Genomic DNA, 12,013 nt, shown 5'->3' with positions numbered 1-12,013 from the left:
TCATGACCACAGTGCTCTCTGCTGACACCTCTGTCCATTTTAAGAACTGTCCAGAGTAGGAGAAAATCCCCATAGCAAACATATGCTGCTCTGGACAGTTCCTAAAATGGACAGAGATGTCAGCAGAGAGCACTGTGCTCGTGATGTCAGCAGAGAGCACTGTGTTCCAAAAAGAAAATAATTTCCTCTGTAGTATTCAGCAGCTAATAAGTACTGGAAGGATTAAGATTTTTTTTTTAATGGAAGTAATTTACAAATCTGTTGAACTTTCTGGCACCAGTTGATTTAAAGAAAAAAGTTTCCACCGGAGTACCCCTTTAAAGGGGTACTCCGCTGCTCAGCGTTTGGAACAAATTCCGAACGCTGAAGCCGGAGGCTTGTTACGTCATAGCCCTGGCCCCTCAATGCAAGTCTATGGGAGGGGGCGTGACGGCCGTCACGCCCCCTCCCATAGACTTGCATTGAGGGGGCGGGGTGTGACTGGGAGGGGGCGGGGCTATGTCACAAGCTCCTGGCACCGGCTCCAGCATTAGGAACAGTTTGTTCCAAACGCTGAGCAGCGGAGCACCCCTTTAAAGTAATAAATATTGCATTAGATGTATCATAGAACTGGTGGGTATTAAGAAGTAGATTTGCTCTACAAATGGCTGCAAATCTGTTTCCCTATAGTTCGTAGTAAGCAGAATAATTTATAATCCATAACATTCTGGTCTCACATCCATTCTTTACTTGCCTCATCTTCTTGTGATACCAGTAAGGAATGCAACGCACCAACAGATGTAGAAATAACATTGTCAATGGGATCATCTATAGAGAAGCGTAAGAGGAAGAGGAACCCAGCATCCAGCAACAGTCGTAGGACACTTCCCTTAAGAATAGAGGCAAACTCTCCTTGTTTGGCCTATGAGAGGACAATACATAGATTATCAAATTAATATAATCAACACATATAGGCATCAAGTATCACCACACTGCTCCCTACTGAAGAATATGCTCAGTGCCCCAGCTATCTATTAACCCCTTAAGGACGCAGGGTTTTTCAGTTTTTGCATTTTCGTTTTTTCCTCATCACCTTCTAAAAATCATAACACTTTCAATTTTGCACCTACAGACCCATATCGGGCTTATTTTTTGTGCCACCACCAATTGTACTTTATAATGACATCAATCATTTCACCACATAATGTACGACAAAACCAGGAAAAAAATATTTGTGAGGCAAAATAGAAAAAAAAAAAACATTTTGTAAATTTTGGGGGCTTCCGATTCTATGCAGTGCACTTTTCGGTAAAAATGACACCAAATCTTTATTCTGTAGGTCCATACGGGTGTATGGATACCTAATTTATATAGGTTTTATTTTATTTTACCACTTTAAAAAAAATTATAACTACATGCACCAAGATTAGTATGTGTAAAATTGTCATCTTCTGACCCCTATAACTTTATTTATTTTTCCGTATACGGGGATGTATGAGGAAATGATCTGGAGTTTTTATTGATACCAATTTTGTTTTGATGGGACTTTTTGATCGCCTTTTATACATCTTTTAGGGTATACAAAGTGACCAAAAATAATAAATTTAGAACTTTGGAATTTTTTACGTGTACGCCATTAACCGTGCGGTTTAATTAACATATTTTCATAGTTCGGACATTTATGCACGTGTTTAGTTTTAGTTTCATTAAAATTTTTTTTTTTTTTTTTAAATGGGAAAAGGGGGGTGATTCAAATTTGTATTAGGGAAGGGGTTAAATCACATTTATTAACTATTTTTTTTTACACTTTTTGTATACATAAATGAGGATCTAGATTTTTACATGACCAGCTTGTTTGTTCTGCTAGGAGAAGCTTTTTTTTCTCTTTTTTTACTCTCATCTCTTATCATTGAATTTAACTTTTGGACCGACATGCCTATGTATATTTATGGGGAGGTCAGAAAAGTCAGCTGTCGACTAATTGTCCCATCTTATGTGAAGGGCAGTGTAAGGCAACATTCACATCTCGTTTTTGCAATACGGTTCCCGTATCCGGTTTCAGTGGAAAAAAAACGTATGGAACCGTATTGCAAACCGTATGTATAGACATTTCATAGAAAACCGTATGACAATCGTAGCATCCGGCTGTGTACGTTTTGCATCATTTACGGTTTTATCTGTTTTTTTTCCCATACACAAAACCGTAGTCTACTATGGTTTTATGTCCGGGTGAAAAAACGGATACAACCCGTTTATTTATTTATTTATTTTTTTAAATGGTCGTCTATGGGAACCGTACTGATCCGTATATGTGTACGGTTCCATCCGGTTTGCACAATATGGTTTTGCAGTTTGCCCATGCGCAGTGCACGCTGAAAGTTCTTCCCACAAATAGAACAAGAAGAACTTTAATTAAGGACAAACATAAACCGTATCAGTTTTTTTTTTTTTTTTTTCAAAAAACTTGTTAAACTGTATGCTACCGTACATCAGTTTTCAAACCGTAGAGAGGTCTGTACGGTTGTATACGGTTCGGTCCGGTTTTAAAACATAAGTTTTTTTTTTTACAAAAAAAAAACTGATATGGGAATCGTATTGCAAAAACGAGATGTGAATGCAGCCTTACCCTGCCAGGGTGCCTAAAGTCGTTGCAAAACTACAACTCCCAGCATGCCCGGACAGCCAACGGCTGTCCGGGCAAGCTGGGGGTTGTAGTTTTGCAACAGATAGAGGCCCCCTGGTTGGGTAACACTGGTGTAGGGTAAGTTTTGCACTTTCTTACCTTCCTCACAATACGCCCAAGAACCTGTAAGGATAAAGTTCTCTGCTGAATGAACTGACTGCGAGAAAGATGGAAAAGCTCTTGTAGGGAGTAACCAGCTCTCTGTAAAATAAAGCACAAAAGATTAACCAGGGACTATACTATGGGTGATAGAAGACAATGAAAACTCAACCACTATGTGATCTGAATAAAAATGAGTAAAAAAAAAAAAAAAATTATCACCATAAATGATACGAATACATCCAAGTTAAAGGGAACCTATCATCAGACTTTAAACTTACATAACCACTGTAATAGGATAAAATCAGATTGCGTTGTCTTCAGGGCCGGCAGAGATAGTGAAGAAAACACGTTTGACTACAGGGCGTTGTTCTTCCTGGGGTAGTCACTGTGCTCCAGACCGTATTCACAATTACTCTGGCGTGATTGACAACCCAGGAACTGTTAAAGTTACCGCTCTGAACCAAAATCTTGGGCAAGCCCATAAGCAGCACTATCCCAGTGAATGAAACTGCTTCTGGGCTGGCAACACTTCAAGTGTATATGTCGTCATCAAAAAGTTTTCATGTAATGTAGATATAATCGTTATATGAATATTTGTAATATACATTGGTCGTCCTCAGTGCACAGAGCCCCGCTCGTCCTCAGTGCACAGAGCTCGTCCTCAGTGCACAGAGCCCCGCTTGTCTACAGCACACAGAGCCCCGCTTGTCTACAGCACACAGAGCCCCGCTTGTCTACAGCACACAGAGCCCCGCTTGTCTACAGCACACAGAGCCCCGCTTGTCTACAGCACACAGAGCCCCGCTTGTCTACAGCACACAGAGCCCCGCTTGTCTACAGCACACAGAGCCCCGCTTGTCTACAGCACACAGAGCCCCGCTTGTCTACAGCACACAGAGCCCCGCTTGTCTACAGCACACAGAGCCCCGCTTGTCTACAGCACACAGAGCCCCGCTTGTCTACAGCATACAGAGCCCCGCCTGTCTACAGCATACAGAGCCCCACTTGTCTACAGCATACAGAGCCCCGCTTGTCTACAGCATACAGAGCCCTGCTTGTCTACAGCATACAGAGCCCTGCTTGTCTACAGCATACAGAGCCCTGCTTGTCTACAGCATACAGAGCCCTGCTTGTACCACCCTCACTTTCTGTATTTGGACTCCTCACAGAGACACACAGGCTGTAGCTGCAGGGACAAAATAATACACGTTTTTTAACCACTGTATATCACAAATATACATATAAAAGGTATAATCTACATTATACAATACGTTTTTGGGAGCAGAGTGGTATTGTTATTATTTGCCTCCTTCCCAGGTAGTCCAATTCTAGATCCATGCAGACACAACCCAATAACCTTCTCCCTATTTGAAGGGGGAAGGCCCAGTATTATGTATTATGTTAGTATTATATTCTGACTGCTGCATACAGGAAAAGCCGAGCCCACATGCAGTGGATAATGGACACAAAATGTCCAGGTAATGGTGAAGGCTTGGCATTAGACGTTTTAATAGCGGCATATCAGCTTTGCACAGCTATACGCACAAATATAAAAAAAAACAACAACAACGAGAAGAATACTCCATACATGGTAAACATATATATATTGCATACTAGAAGTGATTTGAAAGTACAACATCTAAATGACAGATAAAACTGTTCCCTGGCACAATAATAAAAAATAAAAAGTCAATATCAGCATTAACTTACCTCTGCCTCCTCTCCATGATGGTGTAGCCCTAGATGAGTAGGCATGTCAGCATCTGGGGGGATTAAGTCTCCTTTTAGGCTGAATCGTGCTTGCATCCCCTAAAACACAAATTTAAGAGTGATAAAGCGATAGCATTCCAAATTAGCCAAAAAAGGGATAATGACTATGAGTATCTACTAATACAAGATTGGACAAAAATCTGAAAACCTGCTCAAGAAATGTAATGTACAATTATGGAAAGGGGGGGGGGCAGTCGTATCTCCTTGGGGACAGCACTAAGCTAGAATAGAGTGGCTTATAGGCCATACAATGCTCTCTGGGGGGAAAAAAAAAGTATGCAAAGCAGTTCTCCCGCAGAAAAAAAATAAAATAAAATAAAAAAAAAGATTCCTCTTTATTGCCACCTACTGTATATACCAGTGGTCTCCAACCTGAGGACCTCCAGATGTTGCAAAACTACAACTCCCAGCATGCCCGGACAGCCAACGGCTGTCCGGGCATGCTGGGAGTTGTAGTTTTGCAACATCTGGAGGTCCGCAGGTTGGAGACCACTGGTATATACAAATATACAAATACCTTCTTAGTTTTCTTTTGCCTGGTTTGCGGCAGGTTCTTCGTCCATTCCAGCTTCTCAAACTCCACGTTGCCCATGTGCACCCACTCCTTCTGAGGCTTTACTGGGAGCTCATCGGCTAATATGAAAGATTGGAAATGAATATTAGTTTACAAAACATAAATGGCGCCTCCAGCTTGGAGATTTAACACTACACGAAACTCACTAAAAGTAAATCGGGAATGGTCGCACCAAGATTCCCAGAGCTAAAAGGGGTATTCCAGTGCCGGTTGATTTGTTGGCACATATGGACGATTTATATGCACAGGAGTTTTTCCTGAACAGTTAACCCTTTTAGGGACAATATATACAAAAAGCAAACACACTGCACCAAATAATATCATCAAAAAAGATGACAGAGTCCCCTTGGGGGGCAGAAAGGTGGTCAAACCAAGATGCATATCTTAGAGCTAGATGGTGACTGTAGCTACGCGTCTTAGTGTTTGCTGCACAAAGTGTTTATGCAGCAAACTCGAATCAATAGCCGAATCATCCTAAACCCCTGTCAGCATCATGCGAGAGGGATAGCGAAAAACACAGATTGTCTTGTGACAATAGAGCCTGTCAAGGGTTGGATATATTAAGGCAATATGTGTTGAGAGCAAGGACAATGGGGAAGTGTATGGATGTGAGAGACATTGAGAGGATAAATAGTTATAGCTAGACAACTGGGTCAAACCATCTATAAACACCCCAGGGCCTGTGAGGTTTTTTTATTTCTATTTTTTTTTTTTTTTTTTAGGTACAGAGGAAGACCAGCTCACCTTCTCCCAACTCAGTGCACGATTTCACACCCTTCTCGGTGCACCTCTGAATACTCGTAGAGAATATGGACAATCCAGCACTTAAATGGACACTGTCATTAAAACCAATTGTTGCTACTGCACTTGAAAAATCTTTCAAATGTACTTTGTTTAAAAAAATAAAAATAAATTAAGTTTTCTAATGTTTTATTTGTGTTTAAAAAAGCTGCCACTAGGTGTCTCCCTACTTGTCCAGTAGCACAATTCCCCCCCATCTATTGCACAGACTTTGGACTCCTGCTGGACTGGCAGAAGCCCAAAATCAGGAAATGCAGTCTGGAGTGCTGAGGGTGCGTGTGTGCAGCCTTATCCAATCATAGCTCATCTCACACTGAACTGCTCTGGGCTGTGTGTAGCCGAGTGAGGGAGGAAGTTCTCCCCTGTATGGCTTCAGATGATGTCACTCCTGCTGGGGAACTCCCCTTCCCAGTCTGTGAATCTGACTGAGACGGAGCAGAAAATATAGAACAATATCAAGGTAGAAAACTAACAAATAATTAAGATAAAGGCAGGGGGTGGTTTATCATGATGAGGGAAGTAAACTAGGAGGATGATAAAATTTAACAAGATCATGAGAGGTACTCTTTAAACGAATGCAGCTTAATTCCAAGTTAACAGAAGGTACACAAAATCACACCAGTACAGACCACCCGTTTATTCTTGACGCGTTTCGGGCGCAAGCGCCCAAAACACGTCAAGGTGTGAATGGGTAGTCTGTGCTGGATTGAATGTATGGTAAGTGCTGGATTATCCGTATTTTCTACAAGTATACAGTGGATAGTACCTTCTCACAAGGGTTACAGGGACATGGACAACCATGTTCAGTTTTGGGCACCAGTCCATAAAAGGGACACTGTGGAGCTGGAAAGGGTGCAGAGACGTGCGACTAAACTAATATGGGGCATGGAACATCTTAGCTATGAGGAGCGATTAAAGGAGTTACAACTGTTTAGTCTTGAGAAGAGACGTTTAAGGGGGGATATGATAAACGTATATAAGTATATTAATGGCCCATACAAAAAATATGGAGAAAAACTGTTCCAGGTTAAACCCCCCCCCCCCAAAGGACGAGGGGGCACTCCCTCCGTCTGGAGAAGAAAAGGTTTAGTCTCAAGGGGCGACACGCCTTCTTTACCGTGAGGACTGTGAACTTATGGAACAGTCTACCTCAGGAACTGGTCACAGCAGGAAAAATTTACAGCTTTAAAACAGGGTTAGATACATTCCTGGAACAAAATAACATTAATGCTTATGAAAAAATATAAGATCCCATCCCTTCCCCAATATCGCGCCACACCCCTACCCCTTAATTCCCTGGTTGAACTTGATGGACGTATGTCTTTTTTCAACCGTACCAACTATGTAACTATGTGCGTGGAGAGTAAAGATAAGCCCATATAGCCCAATACCTCAGAAGAGCCCCCAAGAGAATAGGGTACACAAATAAGTGTGTAGCAACAGATACATACAGTGGTCAGGACTCACCTCTGGTCTGGAGTGAAGCTGGGGTGAGTCCTGACCACGGCATGGATCTGTTGCTACACTCTTATTTGTTTACCCTGTTCTCTTGGGGGCTTTAGATTTATATTGTTTATATCATTGTCTTTTTTTACACTATTGCACCTTATACTCTAAGTCAGTGGTCTCCAACCTGCGGACCTCCAGATGTGGCAAAACTACAACTCCCAGCATGCCCGGACAGCCGTTGGCTGTCCGGGCATGCTGGGAGTTGTAGTTTTGCCACATCTGGAGGTCCGCAGGTTGAAGACCACTGCTCTAAGTCATACTTTGCTGGCTTATGTGCCATTCTTATTATGGAGCTGCTTAGCCTTTTATAGAAATCTACCTCTGGACACTACAGCACTTTTCACACATCTGACTATATGTGCGCATGTGATCTATGTTCTTTTTCTTTTAGCTATGATCAATATTAGAGATGAGCGAACTTACAGTAAATTCGATTCGTCACAAACTTCTCGGCTCGGCAGTTGATGACTTTTCCTGCATAAATTAGTTCAGCTTTCAGGTGCTCCGGTGGGCTGGAAAAGGTGGATACATTCCTAGGAAAGAGTCTCCTAGGACTGTATCCACCTTTTCCAGCCCACGGGAGCACCTGAAAGCTGAACTAATTTATGCAGGAAAAGGCATCAACTGCCGAGCCGAGAAGTTCGTGACGAATCGAATTTACTGTAAGTTTGTTCATCTCTAATCAATATCCCTCTGCAGCGTATTTTTAAAAGACATACAGTGTATTACAGTGGTCCCTCAAGTTACAATATTAATTGGTTCCAGGACGACCATTGTATGTTGAAACCATCGTATGTTGAGACCATAACTCTATGGAAACCTGGGAATTGGTTCTGAAGCCCCAAAATGTCATCCAAAAATAGGAAAAAGTGAGGATTAAAGAGAAATAAGTAGATAACTAATATAGATAAAGCAAATCCTTACATATAAAAGTAAGAAAGATCTGCGGGGAGCTGTAAATCACTGTCTATTTCAGTGTTTCCCAACCTCCAGCTGTTGCAAAACTACAACTCCCAGCATGCCCGGACAGCCAAAAGCTGTCCGGGCATGCTGGGAGTTGTAGTTTTGCTAAAGCTGGAGACAACCTCTTTGGGAAACACTGGTCTATGTAGAGGACAGACGCTTCTTCAGGGTCCTATACAGAACACGCAATGTCCTAAAAAAAAGGAAAAGGGAGTCGCCCTCAACTGATGTCCAAAGGAGCAGCTAACCCTGGCCCAGGTAAAGAGTACAGAACATGTAATACCTCCCTGTACTGTAGGAGGCGCTACCAGACACCAGTCAGTGCATGCACTTCAGGAATACAGGGGTTTTATCAGTGAAATATCCATTCTGATTGGTCGGTTTTTCCAGCCATTGACATTTCGTAGATTCCATAGCATTGTATGTCGAGTCTGGTTTCAAGTTATAATGGTCCAAAAAAGACCATTGTATGTTGAAACTATTGTATGTTGAGGCCATTGTAAGTTGAGGGATCACTGTATTACCTTTGTCAGGACTTTCACCCCAGTATCCCTATGTGTTCTATATATGTACTTTGTGCATTCCCCTATATGGTTTTATTGATTTTTGATATACCAATAAAGATTTGTCAATTATTTTCATTACATTCTTATGTGGAGGTTTTTTTTTTCCCTGTGCGGCTGATATATATGGCACATAAACGAGTCATACATTTATATATATATTTATATATATTATGGCTAAACGGTGTAGAAATATACATACAGCAGATTCAAAGAATGCCTCTCATTTCACCCAGGAATCTAAAGCCATACGGAACGGTATACGGAATTGCCAGAAGTTCCACAGATTTGTGTTGCAATATAAGTTAATGGGACATCCGGTAATTCTGTATACCACTCGCTTTAGTGGCAGTGAATGGAGTTGACAGTATTTTGCCCTTGGATCCTGCCGTCTGGGTGAAATAAGAGGTACCATTTAAGATCCCATAAATATTTCAAGATAATCCACAGGAAAAACAGAACTAAAATGTGACCGTTCAGCTGAAAACGCTGTAGGAAAGTAACGAACATTTCTGCGAGTAGCTGATATAGGACGTCATAACATGGATCCTCCTCTACCGTCACATAAAGGACCCCAGTTTTATAGGTATAATCATTTTACTGCAATAGTATTTAGCACAGCGACGCAATAAAACCTCTTATTCAAAATGAAAGAATGGCCATTTTCCGCTGAGCTCATCCCCAGTATTTAGTGCTATTGATCTGCTCTGCGGAGGCCCCTGTCATGGCAGTGATTGATCACCTGACAGCGGCCCTGGATTTTCTTCCTCCTCGCTTGCGGTCGGCTCTGATGGATTTGTCACTGTTGGATGATGAGGATGTTCCATACTGACAGTCCGGGGTTTCGCTGCTGAGCCTGTATTCTCTTGGGTGGTCGGGTTCTCCCTCTTTGATCTCAAGAAGGCAATAAGCTTGGGGTCTTTTGGTATAAAAAAAAATTAAAAAAATATTAAAAATAAATAAAAGTTAACCCCTTAACAATCAGAGCGCTTCAGTACTAAAGAACCTGACGGGTTAAAGGGGTACGCCATCCCTAGACATCTTATCCCCTATCCAAAGGATAAGATGTCTGATGGCGGGGGTCCCGCCGCTGGGGACCCCCTCAATATAGCATGCGGTACCCACCTATTACTGCTCTGGAAGCGCTGGAGGGTCTGGGTCCCGACCATGGGAATGGAAGATTGTCAAGACTCCGCCCCGTGTGATGTCACGTCCCGCCCCCTCAATGCAAGTCTATAGGAGGGGGCGTGACAGCCGTCACGCCCCCTCCTATAGACTTGCATTGAGGGGGTGGGGCGTGACGTCACAAAGGGGCGGAGTCGTGACATCACGATCTTCCGTTCCCGTGGTCGGGACCCAGACTCTCCAACGCTTCCAGAGCAGTAACAGGTGGGTACCGCATGCTATACTGCGGGGGTCCCCAGCGGCGGGACCCCCGGGATCAGACATCTTATCCCCTATCCTTTGGATAGGGGATAAGATGTCTAGGGGTGCGTATGTGGTGGTTAAATAAATTTTATTTTTTTTAAGAATTTCTGTTGGGTTATTTCTGTGGCATATACCATGCTTATTAGTATCGTTTTATTTTATTTTTTTTCACTTTTTCCATTTCATTAGAGGTGAATTCAACAACAACTAAAACATTATTTTATATCATGATATTATTACAGTTCTTTATTCTTTAAACAAGCAAAATTTACATTAGGTTCACATTGCACAGATCAGTTATGTCGTACATACATGTTAACCTCCAGGATGTCTACATATACAATGTATTTGACTGACGTAGTGTGGACCCACTTTACAAAAATAGAATAAGTTCCCTATTATGTTTTGACCATTATCTGTATAGAGGTGACTAATGAGACAGTCCTATTAGCATGGGAGTTTTTTTTTTTCTTCTATTTTTGTACTTTATTTAGTAACTTCTACAAGAGGACATCATTTTAAATTAGAGTGGCAAAGGTTTAAAAGTAATCAGGAAATATTACTTAACTGAGAGAGTAGTGGATGCATGGAATAGCCTTTCTGCAGAAGTGGTCGCTGCAAATACAATGAAGGAGTTTAAAGGGAACCAATCATCAGATTATACCCTATATAACGCTTGGCAAAGCGTTATATAGGGTAAAATCTTTATTTTCACCATTCCCGGGGGACGCTCCTGCCCCCAGGGATGGTGAAGATATGAAGTTATAAACTAGTCACCGCCGCCGCAGTAAGTAGTCACCTGGGCGGGGAGCTCTACTCATCTACTCCCGATCTTCGGCCGGGAGCGACGCCCCCCTCCGCTTGATTGATGGGGCGCGTCATTGTTCCGCTCACTGAACAGACGGAGCAGAGTGATGACGCGGCCCATCAATCAAGCGGAGGGGGCGTCGCTCCCAGCCGAAGAACGGGAGTAGATGAGAAGAGCTTCCCGCCCAGGTGACTACTTACGGCGGCGGCGGTGACTAGTTTATAACTTCATATCTTCCCCATCCCTGGGGGCAGGAGCGTCCCCCGGGAATGGTGAGGACAACAATTTTACCTTATATAACGCTTTGCCAAGCATTATATAGGGTAAAATCTGATGATTGGTTCCCTTTAAGCATGCATGGGATAGGCATAAGGTTAAGTTCACACTGCGGAATTCCCTCAGAATTACATGAGTGGAATTCCTCAAGTAGAATTGCGCGCAGTGAACATTCCCATCAGTGTGAATGGGTGTTCCGTGAGACCTGTTCACTCTGCGGAATTTCAGCGGTGGACAATTCCGCCGCTGAAATTGTTCCACGCAAAGAAAGAACATGTTCATTCTTTGTTCCGTGAGTACTGCATAGCCATCAATGGTGGCGTTACATTTTTTTTCTATAAAATGTAATGTAATGAAATAGGAACTATTATGTCTACCAAAACTGGTCAGCTTTATAACAATGTATATTCCCTGCCATGGTCAGAAAGTCTTCTGGTATTAAAAGCTGATCCACAAGGGTTTAAAAAGCCGGATTTACCAAGATATAAAAAAAAGTTAGCATTATAAAAATGTGTATCTGAAGAGCACACATTTTCTGATATACACTATTTTGTAGC

At 42.3% G+C, this 12,013-nt stretch overlaps 1 protein-coding gene across 4 annotated transcripts in view; it reads right to left on the bottom strand.

Annotated features, from left to right (window-relative positions):
* RPAP1 (RNA polymerase II associated protein 1) overlaps nt 1-12,013 on the bottom strand; it is an 83,565-nt gene that overhangs the window by 33,001 nt on the left and 38,551 nt on the right. For all 4 annotated transcript variants that reach the window (XM_056545585.1, XM_056545583.1, XM_056545584.1 and 1 more), the window contains 5 exons: nt 9,687-9,863; nt 5,052-5,167; nt 4,475-4,573; nt 2,762-2,863; nt 734-901 (listed from right to left, as the gene is read on the bottom strand). In XM_056545585.1, the coding sequence (XP_056401560.1) occupies nt 734-901; nt 2,762-2,863; nt 4,475-4,573; nt 5,052-5,167; nt 9,687-9,863 (662 nt within the window). The remainder of the gene's footprint in view (nt 1-733; nt 902-2,761; nt 2,864-4,474; nt 4,574-5,051; nt 5,168-9,686; nt 9,864-12,013) is intronic.

The sequence above is a fragment of the Hyla sarda genome, chromosome 11 (assembly GCF_029499605.1).
Source record: "Hyla sarda isolate aHylSar1 chromosome 11, aHylSar1.hap1, whole genome shotgun sequence".
Taxonomy (NCBI): domain Eukaryota; kingdom Metazoa; phylum Chordata; class Amphibia; order Anura; family Hylidae; genus Hyla; species Hyla sarda.
This window is presented reverse-complemented; position numbering and strand designations above follow the sequence as displayed.